General features: G+C 45.0%; 1 protein-coding gene across 1 annotated transcript in view; it reads left to right on the forward strand.

Annotated features, from left to right (window-relative positions):
• Positions 1–24,925, forward strand: part of LOC119383478 (myotubularin-related protein 5-like) — a 141,110-nt gene that overhangs the window by 110,434 nt on the left and 5,751 nt on the right. The window contains 12 exon segments of the mRNA XM_049412532.1: positions 5,818–5,877; positions 8,722–8,888; positions 9,962–10,138; positions 12,232–12,336; positions 13,968–14,153; positions 14,590–14,946; positions 16,552–16,812; positions 17,772–17,867; positions 20,937–21,183; positions 22,999–23,151; positions 24,055–24,200; positions 24,368–24,499. Of these exon segments, the coding sequence (XP_049268489.1) occupies positions 5,818–5,877; positions 8,722–8,888; positions 9,962–10,138; positions 12,232–12,336; positions 13,968–14,153; positions 14,590–14,946; positions 16,552–16,812; positions 17,772–17,867; positions 20,937–21,183; positions 22,999–23,151; positions 24,055–24,200; positions 24,368–24,499 (2,087 nt within the window).

Below are 24,925 nucleotides of genomic sequence, written 5' to 3' on the forward strand. Positions count from 1 at the left end.
AACTCGTCAAATAGCTAATTATCAAAACGCCATACTGAAAAAGCAAGAATGTCACGCCCTGAACTGTGCTTCAAGGAATATAGAACAAAAAACGGAACTGAAATAGACCCAGCGGTCAGTGAGAAATCAGCGGAACAAGCGAAGCAGGAAGCAAGAAAAGTCGTTTTGAGAAAACGGCTTTTAAAGTTGTACCAACGACATTACTTCATCAAAAGGCACTGGGGTCGTAATCTTTTGAGTCCTTCGTAATGTGCACTTTCTTGAGTGCCCTGTCTTTAGTTTGAGGTGCCTTGCTTCTCTAAAACACAAGAAGATTGTGATCTTTAAGGTGTTTTATAAGGTTGGACCTCTTGCACATGTGGCCTTTCATCGGTTGTGCCTTTGTTTTCTTTCTTTTTTCTTAAAATCCTTTTCTGATATACAAAGAACATGTAGCATGAATTTTAAACGAAGTTATGAAGTGGTGTAATAGACATGACAAAAAACAAGATATTGTAATTCAAGTAGGTCATGTACTATGATGATTTGCCAGCTTTCTTGTATTCATGCTCTCACTAACATAATTAACAGTCTTGATTGCAATTGATCATTGAATCATTTTTATAGGATACTAAAAGCGGCTCTCATCATGGCAACCTATCACTTCCTCCTAAATAACAGGCAGTTATGGCCAAGACATTGGTGGAATAGGAATTCCTTAACAGTTTATTCAAGACGCGAACTGGGCAGATATGAATTCATCTCCCTGTTTCACTCGTCAAGCTAATTTGTAAACCTAGCCTACGATGCGCTTCATCATTCACCCGGTCGTGGACACGGTTTTCTGCGAGGCTTTTATTTTTTCAGATGATTCATGAGCGCTTACGGCGATACCACGCACGGCTCCAAGCGCGCCTAAATTGCATCACCAGTGCTTTATTTCATCTCTAAGTGCTCGGCCGCATAGTCCGGTAAGTCGGCACGCGATGTGCTGGGTGGCGGCATTCGGTGACGATGCGCAATATGCCTAGGTGCGGCGACGAAAAATAGGCGCGCAACGTGTTTGGCCTCGCATTGCGGGACGCCGACGCGCGCCCGCTGCGCGACGAGCTTGGCCGTGGGGTCCGCTGCCGATGCGTAAAATGACCATCCGCTGTACCGAGAAGCCGGCGGGGGAAGCGCTTCGTTCCTTGCGAAGAAGCACACTGCCGCGAATCCGCTAACGCGTTGCTCTTGCCCGCAAAGTTCGAGGTTCGTCTCGCGTGCCGACGCCGTGAGCGTAGTTAGGCCTAGTGACGACTCCGAGCAGTAGACGCGCCGGCCGCGGTGCCCGATGTTTCAAAGTACGTAATGCGTGGTCGCGAGTACAAAGAGTCGTCCTGCGATCATCTTCGTCACGACGTCCGAAGTGCGCATAAGCAGAACCTCCAACCACGGATCCGACGAGTCAACGCTAGAAAGTCGGTCCGAGACGCGCGTTTTGCGATGTTCGCTACGAGTGCGGCGCGCCATCGTAATCCCACCGAGCTTCCGCTAGTAGCTGCAAACTAAAACGTAGTTCTTGTTCAAAGTTATCGTCGAGCCGTGAACACAGAGCGCTTGCGAACACGCAACGAAGTAGCGCGACTTTCGACAGCCGTCATCTCGAGACGCACGAGCTGCAGACGACGATCTCCCGGAGCGAGCATCGGACCAATGGCGAGGCGCGCTGGGGCAACATGGCGGACGCGGCCAATCGGAGGGCTAGAAACGACCTTCGAACATTTGCTTTTTGTGCGCTTGTTTTCGAAGGGAGGAGCCAGCTGCGGCGGGGAATTTGAAGACGGAGAAATGCGCTTTCCGATGAGCCCAAGATAACGGCGCCCGGTGGCGTCGTTGCGGAGCTATGATTTTTTGAAAATCAGTGTTTTTTTTGCGATTTCCCCAATAATTTTCGCCACCTCGGCAGGCGCAACAATTTTTTTATAGCACTTCTACGCGGTTTTCGGTGAAGATATTTTGGAATCGGATATAAAAAGGGCTACAGAAACTGAAAATGTGATTTTCAAAAAATCGATTTTTTTGCCATTTTTCGCGATACGAAAGCCGCGTCCCCCCTTAAGGCGAAAGCTTTATGTGGCTCACAAGGTGAAAAATTCGACTTCTGTTGTCCGTCTTCACGCCACTCTCGGTCACGTGATGGCGTCAGCACGAATGGCGCATTTAGTTGCATAATGGCGGCGCAGTACGCATCGTGGAAATTTTTCCCAGAGGCGCTGGCGCCACCTTGTGCATAAAGAAAAGGGCTACACATATTCAGGTGGCCGTTAGCAAACACCCAATGGGGGGATGGGACGTTGGGGTGACAGGATAATGAGGCCCCCGATGGGGTGATGGGATAAGTGGTTCTAAGGAGGACGCTGTAGTTGGGCCTAGTGGCATTAATGCGTCAGCACTAAGGCTTTCGCCTTCAAGTCTTCTTAACGATAGCGTAGGGGGTCGTTAACACCGAAGGCGGAGCGGCCAAAGCGACGAAGCGGATTTTCGACGTGGCGAGGCGGCGAGTGTGTGTACCTGTTCAGGCTGCATGGCTCTCCTGGCTGCCCGTGCGGCCGAGGAGGCGGGTCATGTCGCGCTTTTCAGGACATGTCACCATCACATGGCACTGCTTGTCCACCCTCACCACCAGAGTCGCCTGCACAGATCTCGCGCCTTTTACGGCTCAACCGGATGTTCACACCAGTGCCACCACCGCATGGCAGTCTGATTGGCCGCGGCAAAGTGGAGGCCTTCAGCGGGCGGAAAAAAACGATCCCCGAGCGATCCGGTTCGCCGCCTTGCTTTCGCCGCCTGAAGAGGAGGTTTCCTTTGCATCTGCTTTCCCGCTCGTCCGCTTTGGCCGCTCCTCCTGCGGTGTGAACGAGCCTCAGGAGACCCTGTGGAACTTTGAGCGGCAAAACACATAACAATAGTCTTCTGAAGTGCAGCTGAAATACTGAAATTTACATACTGTGGGTAATTGTGCATTGTATCAGGCTTGCGATATCTTCAGTGGAGTTGTACCCTGTCAATGTATTTCCTTTAGCTTTCCCTAATTTACCGTGTCACTATTGTGCACTCCTGGCACAAAACCTAATACAGTAAAAGCTCGTTAATTCGAATTCCACGGGAACGCTGAGCAATTTCGAATTAAACAAAATTCGAAATAATGAAAGTGAGCAAAAATGGGTGGATTTCGGGGGTGGGGGCACGAAAAATATTTATTGGCCAAAAAAGTCGGCGATGACCATCTGCTTCTTTTCTCTGAATGCCACAGCTGCAGCTCTCTGTTCCAGCGCGCGGACGCGGCGCAGGGAATCCTCTTCACCCTCTTCAAAGCTGAAGAAGAGACGTGCCACATTAAGTGCCTCCATCACCACAGAAGCTGACGGGCGCACAGGCGCTTCGTCATCTTCGTCTTCCTCACCTTCTGGCTCTTCAGCAACAGGCTGCGCACCGGCTACTTGAGCGATAATGTCCTCATCAGTCAGGGCACCACACACCGATGCACCGTTGTCAACTTCAACATAATCAGCAAAACGTACGCCCCGAAGAGTGTCGCGCAATGCCACTGGCATGAGCTTCTCAGCCCCGCCCACGTCGACGTCACAACTATCCTGCGCACTTCCAGCTGCAAATCCACTGTGGCGGAAACAGTTTGCCATTGTGGTCGCGGTCACCTGTTCCCATGCGCGCACCAACATGTGCATGGCAGTGAGCAGCGTAATGCCGAAGTCCTTCCTGTCGCCCGCGCACAAAATCATTCTCTCCAGCATGTGACGCCTTAAAAGCACTTGATGTTCCTTATCACACCCTGGTCCATTGGCTGTAGGGCCGCAGTCGTATTTGCTGGAAGGAACACTAACTTTGTTGCTCTCAGCTCAACGTCGACTTTGTGCGCCGAACAGTTGTCGACGACAAGAAGAACGCGTCTGCCGCCCAGTTCCATTCGCCTGTCGAATTTCAGTAGCCACTTCCTGAATAGATCACCTGTCATCCAGGCTTTCTTGTTTGCGGCGTACTCCGTCGGCAGTGACCGAATGTTTTTGAAGCACCGTGGCTCGAGTGCTTTGCCAATCACAAAATGGGGGACCTTTTCCGTATTGGTCATATTTGCAGCGACCAGAACAGTGACACGCTCTTTGCTGCGCTTGCCGCCGGCACAGCTGTCTCCCTTGTAGGTGATCGTCTTGTCTGGCTGCAACTCGAAAAATAACGCTGTCTCGTCAGCGTTAAACACATCCTGTGGTGAGTAGCTCTCCAAGTACTGCTGCAGGGTGTCGCTTCTCCAAGTAGCGCATGTTTCGGCGTCCACTTCCTTTGCCTCGCCGGATAACGTGCGGAATACGAGATTGCTCCCTGAAACGATGAAACCATCCCTCGGAGGCGACAAAGTCTTCAATGTCCAAGCGCAGGGCGAAATCGGCTGCCTTGGCCATGATGATAGGGCCGCTCAATGCGATACTGTGGGCTCTCATTTCTTTAACCCAGATAATCAAAGCTGACTCCAGTTCCGGGAACTTCGCTGTCCTTAGCCTTTTTCGACTGGCGCCAAAATCCTCGGCTTCATAGGCGTTTTCAATGGCCGTCCTGTTGCGTATGTAGGTTGACAACGTGCTCGGAGGTATGCCGTGCTTCCTCACAATTTCGTATTTGCTCGAGTTCCCTTGGTCAACCTCTCGCAAAATCTCCACCTTCTTCTTCACAGTCTTCGCGCAGTAGTTTCCCCGCGGCATCTTGCAACTTCGATGCGGAATAAGACGGCTTGACGGCGTGAACGAACAACGTGCTCGAGGAACAAAGTGACGCTGCCGGGTGCGGCCTAGGACTGCTAGGACTACTCCGCCGACTCCTCAGCGTCCCGCGGGTCCCGCATATGCAAGTGGCGCCAGGCGCTGAGATAGCGGAAGGGCTACGGAAAAAAAAAAAATTGCTCCCTGGATTTCGGAGGCCATACTTTGCTCGCCCTTTGCTCGGAGGCCACTTGAAGCTCGAAAAAACCGGTCGTGCCACCTATCGTTCGGCCGTAAAAGCTTCCACTAGTGTTTGACGATGATGACGCTCGGCGGCGCGCGCTTCGAATTATCCGTAGAGGCGGCAATTTCTGTTCGAATTAACGAATCGTTTTACACATGGTCTCCTGTGCACTGCGGACCGGACTGCGGCGACCATTTCGAATTATCCAAAATTTCGAATTAATGAGGTGTGAATTAACGAGCTTTCACTGTACCCATCGTAGTAAGTCTGCCTGATGCATCTTGAATCTGTAATGTCTCTGTGCCTTACATAAACAATCCGCTGTAGGTTATGACGGGTCTTGGAATTCGTGTTTTGTTATATCAAGTGCCCTATTGCCACAGCTTCTCATGGCTGTGTGATGGGGGCACTTTCAAGTGAAAATTGAGTCCAGTTTGAATCAAACTTCTCGGTCACGATTGGATCATTTACGCAAACTGCAGAAGGGGACCAACTGTAATTGGGAAATCCAATCCCAAATGGGCTCTTTGAAAGTGCCCCTGCAGTACTGATGTATTGTAGAGAATCATAGCTGCCAGGTGGCCGAGTTCCTTTACAGAGTAGTAGATGTAGCTAGTATATTCTGACTGTATTTTTGTGCATGTGTTGGTAGTATGTACTTCAGTCTAAGTGTATCTGATTGTAAATTACACCGCAATGTTCTTCTCTTCTCTCTCTCACCTCCCGCCATCTCTGCTGCACACTTCACTCACGATTCCCTTGCCCCAATGCCTTTTTTTATTTGTTTCCTGCTCTGTGTGCCCTTCCCATCCCCACACATTTCCGTTTTGTTTTGTTTTCTAGAGATTACCGATTCCTTCCAAATGTTCATGAACCTAAATCGAGGCCTGTTACCACCTCAGAGTGAGTTGCCCTTGGTTTGATACTCTATTTTAAAATACTGACTGACCATTCTGCATATGAGCTCTCTCTAAGGCCTCGGCTTCTTATTTTTTGCAATTTGCACGTGGTGTAGGTTTTTATATGGGACTTTTTTTCAGTGTATGTGGTTGCCGAGTTAGTTGCAAGATGAGCATTGCATAAGACTCTGAGGGTTATGTGATGCTATTTGATGAGATGTCAAAAAAAAAAAAAATTGCTGGACTGTGTGTGTGTGTAGCCTTATTGAATGCAATCGAAACTATTGCGAAATCGTAGATTGCTTAGAGCTTTGCTTTTTTTTTTCTGTTGTGTGTTTTTTTATCTTGTGCCATTGGCACAGCATGGTTAAGTGCTGTTGCAAGTGCACTCAAATTTAGTTCAATCTTTCTTTTCATCTGATATAGTTGCCAGAATATATTTGTCATCTGCTAAATAGGCAGTGCACTTGGACAGAAACGATCAATAAAAGATGGTTCCAAGTTACGTGAAAGCATAACCTTAAGTCTTCTTCTTGGTTGTCCATGCACCATTTGCTTTTCATGAAAACGGCATGTGTAGTGTGCTGTGGCGCCAATGAGCAGATAACGTTCACTTCCTGCTCATGACATTGCGACTTCTTAGCAGACTTGACAAATGTCGCACGTGCCTGACACATTTGCTAGGTCACCTTTGCTTGTGTCCTTTTCGAGCTCTAATGAGGCGTTAGTAGGGGTGTGTGAATAGGGAAATTTAGGACCGAATCGAATACGAATCAAATAGTGATTGTACCGAATGGAATACGAACAGGAAGTGAATACTTTTCGAATAGCTTTCGAATAGTAAGACAAACATTTTCACGACAGGCCTAGAATTCGACAACTTTTTATTTCAAACAAATATTCACAGAAGTTAGCACAGTAACATTTGCGGCACATTTAACCAACAAAAGATACCACAATTATGTGAACTGAGGTAAGCTTGTATGGAGTCGCGACTAGAGCCTTCGAGGTATTTTTTAACTGTAGGGTGAATACAGCCGTTACTTCAGCATTCCAGGTGGTACTTTGTCACTAGCTTTTAAATGACACTAAGACTTAAAAGTTGATGTTTCATGAATGAACATCATGGATCTCACGATAATGATAGTGAACTTGAGGACACATTTGCTTCGGCAACACTGTAGTTTAAAGCAAAAATTCCTTCATTCGGTGATGAGTAAAGCTTCAATACTCCTGTAAAATTTAGAAATGCATACATCTTGACAATTCACTAATTAAAAGAAGAAAAACGATCCTTCGCTCTTCCAATGTGCTGTTCCTTTGGGGTTTTCCCGTCTGTGCTGATTATTCGAATAGTATTAGAAAAATATTCAATATACAGTATGGGATATGCACTATTCAATTCGAGTGCCGAATTAAATAGAACTCTATTCGATTCATTATTTGGAATTTCTGAATATTCGCACACCCCTGGGCATTAGAGTTCCAAAAGAAGGAAAGAAGTACTTAAAATATTCAGGTGGATTGGGTAAGAATCCCTGCATGCTAAGTGCATGTTGAATAACCTTGCTTAGTTGCTAGACAGTACTGTTATGAACACCCAAACAAAATGCTATTTCCACAACTTTGCTGTGCAGTACTCGGACACATACAAAAACGACACAAAAGAAGTGCAAGTGAACAGGACGAGTGCGAACTAACGACTGTTTATTTGGCGAAATCGTAACGAATATATGCACAATGGAAGGAGGAAAACAAACATCACGCAGGGCCCTTTTTGCTTGAAAGGCTACTCGTTCTTTCCTTCAAATTTTTCAATGCCCCTGGTACATCTTTGCTCTTATAGAAGTAAACATATTAACTATTTGATAGGATTATTGAGATGGTACAAAGAAAGGGAAGATTCAGAAGTGAACCACCTCATCACTGAGGGGCGATTATGTCATTTAGGTGGTGGAGGATGGTACCACTGTTCCAATACTATGGCCTTTGAGATCGGAAAGTGCAACAAAGTGCCCGCGGAAAGCTATCTTTTCGTCCACTTTTCTTTCTTCACATTTACCTTACATTTACTACTAAAAACATCCCCTATACTTTCTTTGGCATTATTGTCTGTTAGTGCTCATTAATATTGTGTATAACAAAGAAAACGAGCCCTTAAAATTAACACTTCTTTCCTTCACAGATATTGAAGTCACTCATGCTCAAAAGCTCAGTGCAATGAATGGCAAATCATGGCTGCGCCTGGTGGCACAACTTTGAGCGCTATTTCAATGGTGAAAAATGTAGGGGAACGTAGTGAGAATGTAGTAATGGTAGCATTTGATTGCTAACGACTGAATTTGCATGAGGCGAAGTCAGAAACATCTGGTTTGAAAAATTTCCAATGTTACATTTAATACCGGCTACATCCCTGACATTTCGTAAAACGCATTCCACGACCCCTTCACGCACCTGGAGAATTCATTATACTTCAAAAATGCTACCTTCCCCACTGATAAATCATGGTATGGAATGCAAACAAATGAAAGGGGAAACTTACACCATTCCCTGTGTTGATTTCCGCTTTACATTTGTAAAAGAAGTCTTATAAGGGGCTACACTTATACACCAGAAACATGGATCACTCCGCGAAGAAAGTGTGAACAAGTAAGCATTAGGCCAGCATTTTATGATTTTGTTCTTTGAGAACCGAATGTTAATTTAGAAATTTGGTGTTTTGTCGGCTCACCGTTGAGATTGCCACTTCTTCAGTCATATTTAGAGGTAAACCTGGAGAAGTCTGGTAACTCAGAAAGACCGATGTTGCCGGGCACGCTGGCTAAGCATGGCCCTACTGGCCTTGCAGAGTCTCGTTGGGGCAGCCTGAAAGATCGCCGTCATGGCTCTACAGGCAGCCTGACACCAGAGTTTGCCCTGCGAGCCTCAAGAATGGCTGAAGGTGGCTCCCAGGAAGGCGTGCACACCCTCCACAAGGTGGCACTGTACATCTTTGGCGAGAAATCGCAGATAAAGGTACGCTTTCAATGTCGAGTCACTATCAAAGCATCCCTGATGCATGTGTGTATCAAGTTGCTTACACCAGAACACTAGCTAATTGAATATGAAGCCATGGTTACCGCGAGATGCATGTTCACTTGGCAGCTGCACTTCTCCAGCACTTTTCCACTTGATTGGAATCACTTCTGATGCATAGAATCATGTGCTCAAGTGACATTGTACAGCATATACGGTCACGGTGTAGTGAATTTTCACATATGGGATGATGAAATGAGCCTCCATCAAGAAATCTGAGCAGGCCAAAGTCGACATTCTTGTAGTACAGTGGAATCTCGTTGATACGTTTTTCATGGGAACCGGAAAATAAAATGTATTATACGAAAATTGTATTAACCAAAGAGGTTAAAAAGATGAGGAAAATGTGGATACTCCATCAGCAACTCACTTTTATTGAGCAACATTGAAGTAGCTGGTCAAGTTGTGCTGTGCTTTCCTCTGTTCATCATCGGACGCAGTGGTCGCGCCTGGCAGCGATTTCTTCGCCACAATACCGATGCTCTTGTGGCCTCAGCAGCTCTGCAATGTGCAGATCGTGGCTTGTTGGAACTGCGGTTTGAGCTAGGATACCAAAGCATAAACGTAAAATTTCTGGATATATCGGTTCAAGAGCCAATTTTGCTGTTGTATTATCTAATTTTGGGCAAAAATGTGATCGTATTAGACGCATGAAAATACATTATTTCCAAGGGACGTTGGCCGGGAACAAACAGAACAACATATTAGGCCAAAAAACATTATGAAGAATCGTGTCGATGAGATTACACTGTACTACTATTCTTTATGACTTAATTGTTTGTAACATCAGACCACGTTATTATAGATGCTCTGAAGAAAATGTTGTCTTTAAAGCAGTGCAGAAGATGCATGTTCGATGCATAATGAATTCACTTTAGTGATGTCAGAACTTGTCACAAGCAATGTCAAATATAACGTAAAATTTTTGTTGGATTCGATAAAGAGGTAACCTGTTACAATCCGTATTTGATATATCTGTTGTGCCTATAAATGTGCCTACGATCTGATGCCAGGGCATCAAGCCGGAGACATATGCCAACTGTGACCTCATTCCCGTGGAGTATCCTGAAGTGCGGCAGGTCAAGGCCAGCTTCAAGAAGCTACTACGTGCCTGCTGCCCCAGCGCTCCTCCAGCCAGTCCTGAACTGAGTTTCTACAAGATGGTTGAGGGCTCAGAGTGGCTAAACCAGGTAGGTGGGCTGGTCAAGCCACATTTCCTTTTCTTGCAGCCATAGGTCGGCAAAAAAATTGGAGCTCACTCAGTCTCACTCAAGAAATATATTTTGCTCTGAGGGCTCACTCGGACTCAGTCACCAAAATTTGCCTCATCCGCATTCACTCGGACTCAGACTCACTAAACTTTTTCTCAGGTGGACTCACTCGGACTCAAACTCACCAACATATTACTCAGTCGGATTCACTGAGACTCAGACTCACGGCTCACTCAGACTCAGGCTCACTCAGACCTGAGTCTGAGTGAGCCTGAGTGAATTGTCTCATGAGTCCGTTTGCGTAAAATTAGTTTTTTCGATCGTGGTGTCAATGCTCTTTGAGCCAATATCTCACATAATCGGTGCTCTACGGGTACGCCTTTTGATCTTGTACCTTCACATGCGAGTTATCAGTGGTTTCAATCCACTAAGGACATTTTTATGAAATATGCGATTCACACGAGATATCTTTATCAAGAACTTCCCGTGAAAGAGTTTGTGGGGGAGGTCACGGCACCCCCCGTCCCCTAACTCGCGCCTCTGATAAATAAATATTGAGGTGGCAGATGAACACGTGTGTATCGAGATATGTGTGAACAGATTTGAGTATAAACGTTGTGGGGTCTGAGTATGAGCCGCTCTCGATACACACGGAGACAGTTCATGCGGTCATGCAACAACAACACGTACATTTATTAACCTCTGCTTTTTACATGCGACGAGCTTGCCTGCCAAATCTGGTACACAACTATTAACACGCTAAGTTACCTTATACAATGCTAATACAATACCCACAAAACATAACACACACCCAAGACAACATAAGACATACAATGGACCGCGAATGCGATGTCACCGACTCACCACGAGGGTCCCGTGGGAAACGAGCCGCGGTATCGTCCCCCACGGACCCACCGTGGGAGACATCTATCCACGCACACTACCAATCCCCCAAGAGGACTCCCTGCTGTTTCTCTGCCCACCGGCCTAGCTTCTCCCACAGGCGGCGCCGCCGGCGCCGCTGCGCTACGCTTACATCGCGCGAGCACCGTGCCGCTCTCGCTCGGCGGCTTTTAAACCAAACTGCGGCCAATACGTGAGACGCGCGCGCGCCATGAGGTGCAAACAACTTTACAGGGGGTGATAGCACCCCCCACAACGAAAGCCAATATAAGACTGACAGTAACGCTGAAGATGAGTACATAGAACCATAGGTCGGCAATAAAAGGTGGAGCTCACTCAGACTCACTCAATAAATATTATTTCGCACTTAGGGCTCACTCGGACTCAGACTCGCGAATATTTTCTTCAACCGCACTGACTCGGACTCAGACTCACTAAAATTTTCCTCAGCTGGACTCACTCGGACTCGAACGCATGAAAATATTACTCACCCGCACTCACTCAGACTCAGACTCACAGCCTGATGTGAGCTGCAAACCTATGCTTCAACTGCAAGCTTAGGTCGGCAAGTTTGCCGACCTATGCTTGCAGCTAGCCTGCCATATTGGCTGTTCTCATGATGCAAAAGCAGGTGATACAGGTAATTCTCATGCACATATGTATTCTGGAAACCCACGCACTATCCCTCCTGTGGGTTGAAAGAACAACTCTTGCGGAACAGGTGCATTTTATATACAAATTTTGCTTCCAGGTTTTGGTCCACAAAATTCTATTTTGCCGTACCAAGGGGAAAATTGCTTGTAAGAGGTGCATATGATACAATGCAGACTCAGTGAGACTTGAAGTGTGTTGAAAGTATAGCGGCTCAGGCTGTTTGGAACTCTTGGAATTCTTGGAAACATGCTGTAAAGTTTATCTCTGCAGCTGTTAGTATGTCTAATCCATTGGACTGGATACAGAATCGTAGCGCGTGTATATGCTTATATGTATTGAACACATACCTTCTTACTTTAATTTTTGTGAAACAGAGCTGTGTGGTGTACTTGTCAAAGTGCAGTCATTGCATTGAGTTTAGTGGAGTTGCAGATGCATTGCTGTTAGTTCAGTCAGACTTATGCCTCCAAAGTTCACTGATTAACAGCGCTACCACCTGTTCTTACCCCCGCCAGTTGCAGTGCATCTTGCAGCTGTCGGGCGCAGCCGTCGACTTGATCGATGTCCAGGGCTCTTCAGTGATGCTGTGCCTCGAGGACGGCTGGGACTTCACCTGCCAGGTTGGATGGAGTTTCTGCTTTTTTGTAACAATATTCCCTTCAGGCGCGGATTATGATCGACTATCTGCAAATGTGTCAAATTCGCACAACATAATTCTAAGGCACTTGCTGTTGCATTCCAGAAGGAAAACTGAGTAATATGTTGTTTTGTGTGAGTATTGGTAATTAGTTTTAGTAACCTTAATTAGTGTGTAATTAAATATTTAATTATTCTGCAGTCAGTCATGTTCCATTTTTATATAAAAAGAACCAAATGGTAGGCTAAAAATGCATATGCAATTTTTTGGCTGCATTCATTTATAGCATGGGTTCTCAAACTGAGTTCCGCGGAATTTAGGGGATCCGTGAAGGGCATTTGAGGGTTCCACGAGCGGTCAGAATGAATGCGACCCGCTCTCGTTTTACCCCCATTCGCACAATTAACGACTTTGACAAGAACACTTGCAAGAAATCTTGTGTTTAAGAAAGCCATCGCATATCACATCCGCACATCAGGTGTATGCAGGTAGCGAGAGACCCTTGCGGTAGCGGCTCGTTGTCTAGCGTGCGCCATGAAATCTCCGATTTGCAGGTCCTTGGTGACAGAGTGTGCAAAGTGCTGGTAATTCGTGAGCACAGTTCGTAACATGTGCGAGGGGATAGATTTGGTAATTCGGCAAGCTGAAATGTGGAAGATATTGGCTGTTCAAACGACATTAACAGGCACGCGGGGGGCTTCGTGGCTCATGGTGCGCCAGCGTTCACGTGGCTTAGTTTTTATACACGCTGATTTGGCACTCTACTGTGTCAGTTTTGTAAAGAAAATGCGTAACAAGCTCTTTGATACGCGCAAGAGGCATCGTTTTGTGCCAGCTGTGGACTACACGATTTTTTAGGCTTAGCCTTACGACCGGTGTATCGATGGCTGTTTCACAGTGCGACTGGAATGCTTACTTTTTTTGTTACGCAAAGGATAAAACAGGCTTTTGTACGTCCAGCACCTCGTTTGCGTGAACACATTGCCCACATTGCGTTGCCCTCACTTTCATCTAGCACATTGAAGACGCTGCGCATTCAGGCTCCTCGCAATATCAATTTCATCCCTTCTCACCTCAATTCAGATCACTATCTGGCTATACAAGGCAAACGTGCCGAGTTGGAAGTGCTTTTCTGCAGAATGCTTTGAACATTTATGACCTCTAGCACTTTACCTTTGCTGTTTCAGACATTCCCTCTTCTCTTTGTATTCCGATATCACCAACATAGTTTCTCACTTTGTGCTGTCGGCCTGTCTATAGTTTACAGTGTCAATTACAATCAAACCTCACCATTGAATCTATGCGGGCGGCAGACTTTCGTGTGTTATTACAGTAAAGAAGTAGCAGCCTTCATTCCAGTAAATATAGTATATGTGAGTTCTTACGCATTTTGTAAACATTCACTGATTAAAAGTTTAATACAAAGTTTGATTTCATGCTGTGTAGAGCTAGTAAACCTTCAGGTATAATATTAGTTTTCATTTTTATGGGAGAAATGGAGTGATAGGCAAAAATTAGCACACTGCCGTCTTCTCCTACAAGTTTCTTGGTTTGTTTCATTCCTCTCAAGTGCAACTAATAACTTTCTTTTCTTTTTTGCCTTTTTAATTGCAGGTGGTGTCTATTGCTCAGCTTTGCTTGGACCCATACTATCGGACTTATGAGGGTTTCCGGGTGCTGATCGAAAAGGAGTGGCTGGCATTCGGCCACAGATTCTCGTATCGAGGCAACCAGACTGCTGCCGCAGCTGCCAGTGGCTTTGCGCCAGTCTTCCTCCAGTTCCTGGATGTTGTTCATCAGGTATCAACAGTTTAGGAGCCACAAAGTGCTAATACAGTGATTTTTTTAACACTAGTCGCAATAAAAGGCCCTGGAAATGCTCCCAAGAGTGCATTTTGGGTGGAATCGATAGCTTCATCATGATGCGATGATTTCGTGTGCTTTGTGCGATGGATGTGACATCAATGTATGCCACAAGGATTATTAGTTTTAAAATGCTACATACAATTTCAATTCACATGATATTCAGAGTGCTGGCTACCATGGCCAGCTTGTGGAAGCTTTCATAACCACAGACGTGACGTGGTCTCCAAGATCAGTCCACACATGATCAGCTCACTTCCTTCATCTGAAGTAAGCTGAGCGATCATGCCAGATTCAGGAGAGCTATGGTGCTAAGTACCTAGCCCTATTGCCGAAAATGGTGCTATTAGCTCTTTGCATTCTATTCTGACAGCTTCTACGGCAGTTCCCGATGTCGTTTGAGTTCAACGACCTGTTCCTACGGTTCCTGGCGTACCACCACGTGTCGTGCCGCTTCCGCACCTTCCTGCTTGACTCTGAGCTGGAACGCATCGAGCTTGGCTGGACTCCCTCGCCCAGCGGCGCAAGCAGCCTACATCGCAGTGGCCGCAATGTGGCTGCGGCTCTGGCTTCAGCCGAGAGTGGCTCGGACGAGGAGTCGGCTGCCGCGGCTGCCTCAACGTCAGCGCGGGCCTCTGCGGCTCCGTCCTTTTGGGAGTACGCCGATCGTCTGTGGTGCAAGTCGTCGGCCTTCTACAACTTCTGGTATGCAGCCAACCTGGAAGACGAGGTGAGGCTTCTGCGGTCTTTGTCTCCATCCTTTGTACTGTCAAACCTGCATATATCAAACCCACATATAATGAATTATTGTGTAATCGAACTGTTGTAAAATTCGCCTTGAATATATTTTCAATGTATAAGATATTTTGTATATCTAATCACCTATATACTAGGGGTGTGCGACTATTCGAAATTTCGAATATTTTTCGAATAGTGTTTGCTATTCGATTCGAATTCGCACTGGAATTTTACTATTCGAACTATTCGAACTTCCCAAAAACAAATACAGTCAACTTCCAATTGAAAGTGACCCCTTCAGATTTTTAATATGTTTCACCTCACTACACTCTCGTATTGCGGCAAAGCTGCCTTTCAAGCTCCGTTACGGTCGTACTTAGCCAAGACACAGTCCACGTCCGATTGGAAGTGGTCCCTAGATTTTCAATATGCTTCACCTCATCACACCCCGGTACTGCGGCAAAGCTGCCTTTCAACCTCTGCTACAGGTCGCAAATGTACTAACTCAAGAAAACGCTGGTTCCAATATGAGATGAAAGATGTGGCAGAGGTGGGGGCTCAATTAATGCTGTTTTGGACCCGAAATTTGGGCAGGAAGTCCGAAAAATCGGAAGCCGAAGCTTTTTAGCATCCAAAATTTCAGATGTTCTTATATATCGACGTCTACGAGGCAGATTTGGAACTCCAGACTTGAAGGGAGCACACCCTTGTCCGCCACATCAGTTGGGCTTCCACAGAAGTTGAGAGAGGAGGAGAGGAGGAAGTGGCATCTTTGCCTGTCACGTGTAAAGTGTTGTCGGCAACACTTTGGTTGCACCAAATCATTTACATAAATAGAATTCGGCCTCTACATTGCCTCATTCTTGATAAGACAACTATGAAACACCACCCCACCAGTGCTTCATCAACCTAGCGAAAAGAAACACTTTCACGTTGCTATCTCATAAGAGTATGCTTAGGAATCCTCTCTAACTTTTTTTCTGCAATTTCGCTTCGAAGTATTCGAAATATATTCTAGAAATATTCGAAAAATATTCGATTCGATTCGCACTCACACTTCAATATTCGAATTCGCTTTGCACCCAAAATTTTGCTATTCGCACAGCTCTACTATATACGTAACTTTTGTGATCCCCTGCAGATTCGATATATTCGGATTCGACTGTATTTCCATCGACAGCACTTGCACCACCTTTGTTTTTTTCAAGCATTTGGTAGCATCAACGACGATCTCACAACAACCATGGCTGTAAAGTGGAGGTGTAAGTGTTCATAAAAATGCCTTCTAAAGCTGTTTTCATGAGACGTACCATGGAAGCAACGTCGCCAGTGCACTCCATGGTAGGGCACTCCTCGACAAGTTCTTTTGTGGTTGACTCATGCACGCGTTTTCTCACTGCATTATGTGCCATCTCTAAAGGAGTTAGCAAGCTTCTTTCACTTGAGCTTTGCTTTCTTTAGTTTCGGAGTGAAACGGATGGCGGTGGGTAAAGGTTTCGGACTGCAAAGGGTTAAATACCTGTGGTTAAATGGCTGTTTCTATTTCAACCAATGCACATGTTTTTCCTTCGTTCCCGGGTGCTACGGTGCTTGCCAGGTTCTACGCCCCTACTCGAACCTGTCCAACCTGGAAGTGTGGGATTACTACTTGGAGGAAACCCTCTGCCATGGCCCCATTTATGATCCGGAACTAGTTGTCCTCGAGCGAGGGCCCAAGGTTGTCCCTGAGCCGATGCCACTTCAAAGGCCTGGGGGTTCCTCCGGCAACACCAGCAACGCGCCTTCTCGCCGCATATTGTACCCCTGCTATGATGACGCAGGCGATGCTGAAGCCGACGTCTTCACTCAGCTGCTGGAGGTGTGTGATCTTATACCTATCAATTCGTTGGTTGTCTGTCAGGAATCTGCTATACGATGACTATTTGCTGCTGTTGATGGTCATGAAACCTCCCTGTAATGCAACGGGAGAGATGCGATTGCTGAAGGTAACTAAAGAGAGGCACCAGTAATTTAGATGACTTACACTTCCTTGAATGAGGTAAACTTGTGTTGTGTGCCTGTGCATCTAGTTGAAGTTTTCTCGTATAGCATCCTATCAAAGCTAACGCACATAGTTAAGCTTTCGATCAAAGGTGTATTGTTAGAAAGCGTACTTTCTCGCGTGTAACCCGCAGAGAAAATTTTAAAAGTTTGGAGCTAAAGTCTAGACGAAAAAAAAAAAGTAAATCCTTTGCAAAGATGGCTTCACGGCATTGCTTTGCAGTTCTGCAAGGAAGCTAGCTTCGCTGCTTTACGCGGGGATCATATTTAGATCATTTTCCGCGAATCGTTGTTGAGTGTAAGGGTTATACGCAGGAAAATTAATGGCACAAATATATAAATGGAATTGAAATTCACTAGAGCCATCATTTTGGCATTTTGTCTCTGACAGTTTCGATCGCCCTTTGACGAAATTGTAGGCCTGAAAGAACAGGCCAGGTTGTGCTGTAAATAATGCATACACTTGAAGGTTAATGACTTAGGTGTTGTTGAAACCTAATGCAAGAAGTTGCGCATATTTATTGGTTTTATTGCAATATAGATAGTGTATGAAATGAATACTACCTTTATGGTACGCTTCCATTTTCTAAACATTTGATTGGTTTCTGTCTTTGTCATTTTTTTGTGCAATTTGATGCCAGCATCTAAACGATGATATTTAGAGGAATTGCATTTTCCTTCGGGGTCGTGTTTGTGATGTCATTCTGTGATGCAGTAGTTGTGTTCTGCTTTCTACTGTCAATATGACACGACGTTGCACCCGTTGTTCCCGCACAGGCACTGCATGACCAGGAAGCTGCGCTCGGACATCTCCCGCAGAAGTGGCATGTGCTCTGGAACAAGCTGGACGTCCCTGTTGTGGACACTCTAGTGGTGAGCGCTTTTCGTGTTAGCCATTCTTTCTTTTCTTTAACATGTTTTAGTGCAAATGTGGTCACAAACAAACAAAAACACAGGACGGGTGCTGCGGACCTATACTGCCCCACGGAATACGGAGTACTATTCTGTTTGCTTCGTGTCGTCGTGCTTTGCTTCGCCGGCACTGCCCATGTGGGGATCCTTACCTATTTCGAAATGGCCATTCAGGGAGGACCAACACGGAATAGTATTCCGTATTCTGTGGTACGGTATAGGCCCTCACTTTCAACTAAAGCTTACTTTCTTGGTATCAGTTTAACACCTTCATTGTTGCTTCATTGACTGGGAATAAGATGTGAATAACATGAAATTCTGCCAAAAAAATAAAGAAAGAAAGCATTGAAAAGTTTATTGCAATTTTAGTTTTTCACAACTTTTGAAGGGTGTGCCAGAAAAGCTTCAGCCATACCTAAGTGGTAATAAAGGGGGAGTTCTCTTGTGTTCATGGGGTTGTTAACACCTCTGGTAAAGGAAACATGCTAGTGACCATCGTTATGAAAGTGCACGCCTGAGGCTAGGGAAAGGCATAGTATGAAATGGCTGCCATCAATATAAATTTTGTTTTCTGCTCTCTCTAAATTGCTTTTATGGGTATGAAAGGGCATGTGCAAAAGCTGCTAATTGAATTCAAAAGCAGAAAACTTAGGGCAATTGCCGAGAAGACAGCAACACTCTAGACACTAGACCCTTCATGCTACTTTACTGTGATTTACTGCTGCCTGAGACTTCAGGTCATCGCTCAGTTAGCCGTTCTAGACTTTCTTTTTTTTTGTTCATGTTGTAATCTAACAGTGCTTGGCCATTTATAGAGTGCAAATTTACATTCTAAAACGGCACTCAAATACAGGCTTGTTTTGGCAACTCACAGCAATGCATAAAGGTTATTTCTTTGATCTTGCGCATTGCTTTGTGTGTTACAGCATAAGCATCTTGCTTGGCATTGAGAACTTTGTTGTACTGCATTAGTTTTTCAGTGCTTGTTTTGTTTCGTCGGTTTTGCTCCTGACAGGGTCCTGGAAAACTACAAACAGGCAAGTTGTGCCTGTAGCTTGGGGCTGTCGTTTGTTATAGTTATGGAGATTACTCGGTTAGTTAGATGCTTATACTAGTGTAGAACGAATGTTTATGCATGACAAGGCCCCCGTATTGTCCACATGTACGTCATATGGGAAGGCTTAATTTTCTTAAATGTTATGGTAAAACGATGTGCCAAAATCTCATTAAGGGGCTTTAAACCTGGCAAAACGAGTAGATGTTAGTTGGAGCTGCTACAAATGATTTCTTTCTGTTCCCTCTAAAAGCATGCTTTCTTCATTGCGAAAACTGGATCCATTTGGTCGATGTCTAATGCGGTGTCATATGTTAGATGACATTGGAACATGTCTAACTTGAAATGTCATAAGTATTATGCTCGACAAGTCACGTTTGTACTATTAGATTGGGGCTAACCAATTTTGAAGCTGTAGGGCTAAGTGTGGTTTTGAACTTCCTACTACTGCAGTGCTATTGTCACAGAATAGCAACAAGGCATGAAATCCATGAAACTCCTGCTATGGCATGCATCAGCTCATCGTCAGGAAAAATTTTGACATTGCAGCTTCTTGAGAGTATATTTTCGGGTGGCATTACCTAGCCTGGTGTGACCAATTTCAAGCGGTAATTGACACACTGGTTCCTAAAATGAATTTAAAAGAAGGTGGTTGCGCAGGAAGTAATAGACTATAGTAGTGCTTTTGGGGAAGGTAGAATTAAGTCTGTGAAAAAAAGGTTAGCGTTGTCTGTCTTAGTATAACTGTATAGTGCACTTGTGAACCTGGTGGCTTGCTGCAGTGTAATGGCTGTCATATTGTAGCGGGTGCATGTGTCTGAATGTGCCGCATTCTCAACATCTACAACTCCACTAACTTGCCTTTATTAATAACAACAATAATGGTTTTGTCAAAAAGTTTTGTGCACGAAATAATTGTATATTGATTGTGGCTCGCAGGTTACAGCCTTTAGTGAAAATGAGACTTCTCATTGAGTCAGTAACTCATGTATGCGTTACTGCAATAGAGCATGCACGGAGCTTTTTACAACCAAATAAAGAGTGTGTAAAAAGTGTGTCTTTTTATCCTACAGCGATAATCATCAGCTATCTCACGTGCCTTTCCTTGCAATATCTCCGCACGCCCAAGACTTCCAGGTTAGGAACGACATGCGAGTTGTCAGCGTGACAAAGCATTCTAGATAGGAAAATAGCGAATGCCGAGTTTTTAAGAATGGAAATGCAAGCAAGCCAGATGACGATTATTGCTGTGGGGCAAGAATACACCCTTTTTACATGCTGTTTTTTTTTTAAAGTGCATTACTTCAGTGATACATGGTGAAAATGCAGTACCCAGCAATGCGCACTACTGTTATCCCACAGATAGAATGCCGTGCTCATCTGTGTTGATTAGAATAGATAACAGGTGCTGCTTACAGTGTTTTGCTTGGAATCAAGTCTTGTTGCAACAGCAGTCTAATCAGTGCCCCTGTTTGTTTTTTATGGTGTTTTTCAAAGAACTGGTGGCTCGTGCACTATAGCTGATATCAAGCTCTATGATAATGTTAAAAAAAAAAAAGTCTGGATTCGATATTTGGTCTTTTGCTTACCGCATACTACCACTGAAATAGGTTACACACTTCAGATGCAGCCCTGAAAGCCGTGTAGTACAGCTATGTTGCCGAGCTCTGTGCTGCATTCATTTTACAACTAATGTGAAACGCATAAACTGAGAGAATGACAGTGACGGTGCACTTGCCTGGCTTCTCATGCAATGTGATCATGCAACATACGCCTGTCTTCAACGAGTCAAGTATTTCAAGCCCTTTCTACAAACAAAAGAACCTCATCCAACAGAAGTTGGTCTAACAGTGCTGGTGTCAAGAAACAGGGCACACATTAGAGCCACTAAAGCTGCACGCAGCCAGTGTTGTAGATGCATTGTAACAGTGGCAGATTGCAAATGTTTCACGTCCCGACCGCTTTGCGCATTTCAGCGCCAGTCGTCGTTCAGCACGGAGTTTGTGCGTGCCCACGGGAGGGCGCTGCACAAGCGTTCCACCATTGAGTTCCTGGTGCGTGGCAAGATGGCCGGTGGTGCCCTGGAGGCAACAGGGGGTACTCCGGGAGCCACACCAGCTGTGCCCCCGCAGGCGTACCCGCACCGCTTTGACCGCTGCAGCTACTCGACGCCCACCTACTGCGACCTGTGCTCAAGTATTCTGTGGGGACTTGTCAAGACTGGTGAGATTCTGAGCTCTAGTTTATTCACAGCTATTCACCCTTAAAGGGACACTAAAGTGAAATAAAGAATCAGTTAAGATTGATAAATTGTAATCGGAGAACTCTAATGTAGTTAATTTCACCATCATAGCTTTATTAATAAAGGAGAAAATTATGGTCGGAGTTTCATGTTTACATTTTGTGCCGAAATCTCCGTGGTGACGTCATGGATTCCAAAGTATATCTTTCCTATTTTGACGACATTGGCTCAATGAAATTGCCTGTAATTTGGTATATTAAGTTTATGGCCCCCTCAGAAAACAATGTACTTCATTTTTATTGATTAGGAACTGTGTAGGACCTAGTAGACCGTGTCAAAATCTGTGACATCATGCTGTTTGGTGCAGGAATTTCAAGGTGGCGCCGCCACCCGCATTTTCTTTTTGCACGTTTTCTTGTTTTCCAAGCATCTTCTCACATCAAGCATGGTGATTTTGGAATTGTAAAAGAACTAAAGAAGGGAATTCTCTATGGGCTCATTTCTCTGTTGATACAACCTTAATGAAACCCAACAGATAATGAAGTCAATAAAGGTATAGGGGATGTTAAATGTACTGTTTTATCCGTGTTGTAGTAATTACGATATACATGTGAAGAAAGTAAGTGGACAAAGAGACAACTTGCCGCCGGCTGGGACCGAAGCCGCAAGGAGTGATTTAATGAAAGAAGTGGAAATGTTAAGGGCTCGTTTTTCTTTGTTATACACAATAATAATGAGCACTAACAGACAGTAATGCCAAGGAAAGTATAGGGGATGTCATTAGTTGTAAATGTAGGGTACTAAATGTCGAAGAAAGAAAAGTGGACGAAAAGATAACTTGCCGCGGGCAGGGACCGAACCTGCGACCTTCGAATAACGCGTCCGATGCTCTACCAACTGAGCTACCGCGGCGGCCATCCCCCCGTCCACTTTATGGGGTATATATGTACATTTAAACGTGGGAATGTCAGTCAGCATTGCCAGTAGCCATGACGGCGAGTGTGAAACACTCTTTTTTCTGCCTGTTGGCATCACGTAGCACGTGAACTTATTACGAGCTGGCAGCTGACCAATAATCCCTTGCATACTACCTGAAAGCATCAAGTCTGCCAGAACGAGACCCTCGCTATGAATGAATGAAAGAAGTGGAAATCTTAAGGGCTCGTTTTTCTTTGTTATACACAATATTAATGAGCACTAACAGACGGTAATGCCAAGGAAAGTATAGGGGATGTCATTAGTAGTAAATGTAGGGTAAATGTCGAAGTTATCTTTTCGTCCACTTTTGTTTCTTCGACATTTACCCTACATTTACTACTAATGACATCCCCAATACTTTCCTTGGCATTACTGTCTGTTAGTGCTCATTAACAAAGAGTGATTTAGCTATATGAGAAAACGAAACCTCTTGTGACTGCGTTTCTACTCTTTGTATGGAATCTTCTGCCAGAGGTCTTCAGCCAACACAGGATGATTGGCAACAAGCATCATTTGCTGGAGTATAGCTGGAATAGGGGGCGAAGAAAATGTTTGTTGTTGGTCAAAGACTGTGAACTAATTGATTAAAAAAGTTCTCACAAAACATCTTTTCTTCTTAAGAAATATTCTTACTCACTGTGTGTTCTGAATATTTTGCATATACAGAAATTAATCTTTTTTTTATGTTCCTATGACCGATTTAAGGGATTAATAAATAGTACAGGCAGCTTCGTAGTTTTCTTCTGTTTCAATGCATTTTGTAACTATCTCAATCATGAAATGAACCACTACATCGTGCTTGGGCACTTTCTCTGCAGGCATGCATTGTGTGGACTGCGGTTACAACTGCCACGAGCGGTGCCTGCCACAGGTGCCCAAGAACTGCACCAAATACAAGAGTGTGGTTCCGGACCCTGGCTCGACTGCGCTCACCAAGGGGCCTAGCGCCGAAAGTGCCTCCATCACTTCCGGTGGGCATCATTGCAGAGCTACTTACTGTGTTACGCTTAAATGCATTTTGACTTATTCCAGCCTGTTCCTCAGCTGTTCCTCATAACCAAGAGTATGGTTTGTTTTGTAGGTCACTAGTAGATGGTACCCGTTGTTGAAGGGGGTGTTGCTGTGTTTGCTATGATATCGACATGTTCTGAGAATGACATGGTTTGCATTGGTGCTGTGAAGACGCGAATGGCGGGTAGTCCCGGGGAAAATTTTAGATTGCAATGCGTGTCTGGGCAGTCAGGGGCAGGGAGACGGAAGGGATGACAGACTGACTGTGTGCCTTGCTTGCTTGCCTTTATTTCCTGCATGCTATCCTCGCCTAGGACATTCCTTGCTCTCTTTCTCCACTTTTGCTGGGTGCATTGAGAGACAGTAGACAGACTGCTGTAAGTTAAAAGATAACATAAAGCCTAAGAGGAAACCTAAAAGATGTTCGACAAAGCTCCCCCAGGATGCTTTTTGTGCCCTCTGTATGAAAAACAAAGGCTATTAGTACTTCAATAATAGCATGTGGTGAGTGAGTCAAAAAGCAGTCGCAAATGCAAATGGTGGAATATTGTTCACTAAGTGCAGGTGATGACTTGATTTGCAAGTAGTGTCTGCCTGAGTAGTCCAGCTGATGATATAGAATCATACTGTGTGACATGCAATTTTTACAGACCTTGCTAGAGAAAACCTAGTTAACATAGGGCTCAGTGTAGTAATATGGGCTCTTCAGTATTTTGAGCTGTTGAAGTGTCTAGGGTACTAAGACGCAGTAAAATTGAGCTTTTGCAATCTCAGTTGGGGTATTTGACCACTCTAATCTCGTTATTGACACCGACCTGAATGATCAATCATCACAGACGTGCTGATGGCTTCGCGTAATGCAGGCATGCACTCGACCAGCCAGTATTATGACCAGTTCTCGTCCAACTGCCCGGAGAACCGGACACACGAGGGCTACCTCTTCAAGCGGGGAGCCTTGCTCAAGGGGTGGAAGCAGCGCTGGTTTGTGCTCGACTCTACCAAGCACCAGGTGAGGGTCATTGCTAGACTAAAGACATAGTATTTTTGTACTGTTTTTAATAAAAACAGTAGAAAACAGTTTAATGCACTGTTTGAGAGGTGTGGCTGTCACCAGCATAGCTGGTGTCATTTTGTATTGCATTGTTGCAATGCCTGGCCTGTGTTTTACTGTTACAGCTGCGGTACTATGACGCGGTGGAAGACTCACACTGCAAGGGGTTGATTGACCTTTCGGAGGTGATCTCAGTGACCCCGTCTCTGCTTATTCAAGGGGCGCCGAAAAGGGCTGACGAGAAGTCCTTCTTTGATGTAAGCTCTTGCTCTTCTTTTACAATCCATGTGCATAACGTTAAACTTCGTTACTACCAGTATCAAAAGCTTACAGTGCATGGACTCGTGAAAACGAAAAAGAAAACACTACTTGTTCTCAGTTGTAAGTACACAGCTTTGAAAAGAGGGCATCAAGGTATTGCTCACACGCATTATTGCCGACAGCAAATCTGAAATGCAGGCTGTGTGCTGGGTTTGGAGCCCAGTGTAGTTATTTTTACATGTTCGTAGCAGATGTCAACTTCCTTTAATGACCACCACTATTGTGGCTTGCTGTGGTATTCACCGTCTTCATGCCTACCAACAGTGTGCTTGCACTGGTTGTAAGGCGACAATCATGAAGCAATGATACCTTTTAAAATATTCATAAAGGCACATTATAAGAAATACATGCTCAACTAGAAT

This window comes from Rhipicephalus sanguineus, chromosome 2 (assembly GCF_013339695.2).
Source record: "Rhipicephalus sanguineus isolate Rsan-2018 chromosome 2, BIME_Rsan_1.4, whole genome shotgun sequence".
NCBI lineage: Eukaryota > Metazoa > Arthropoda > Arachnida > Ixodida > Ixodidae > Rhipicephalus > Rhipicephalus sanguineus.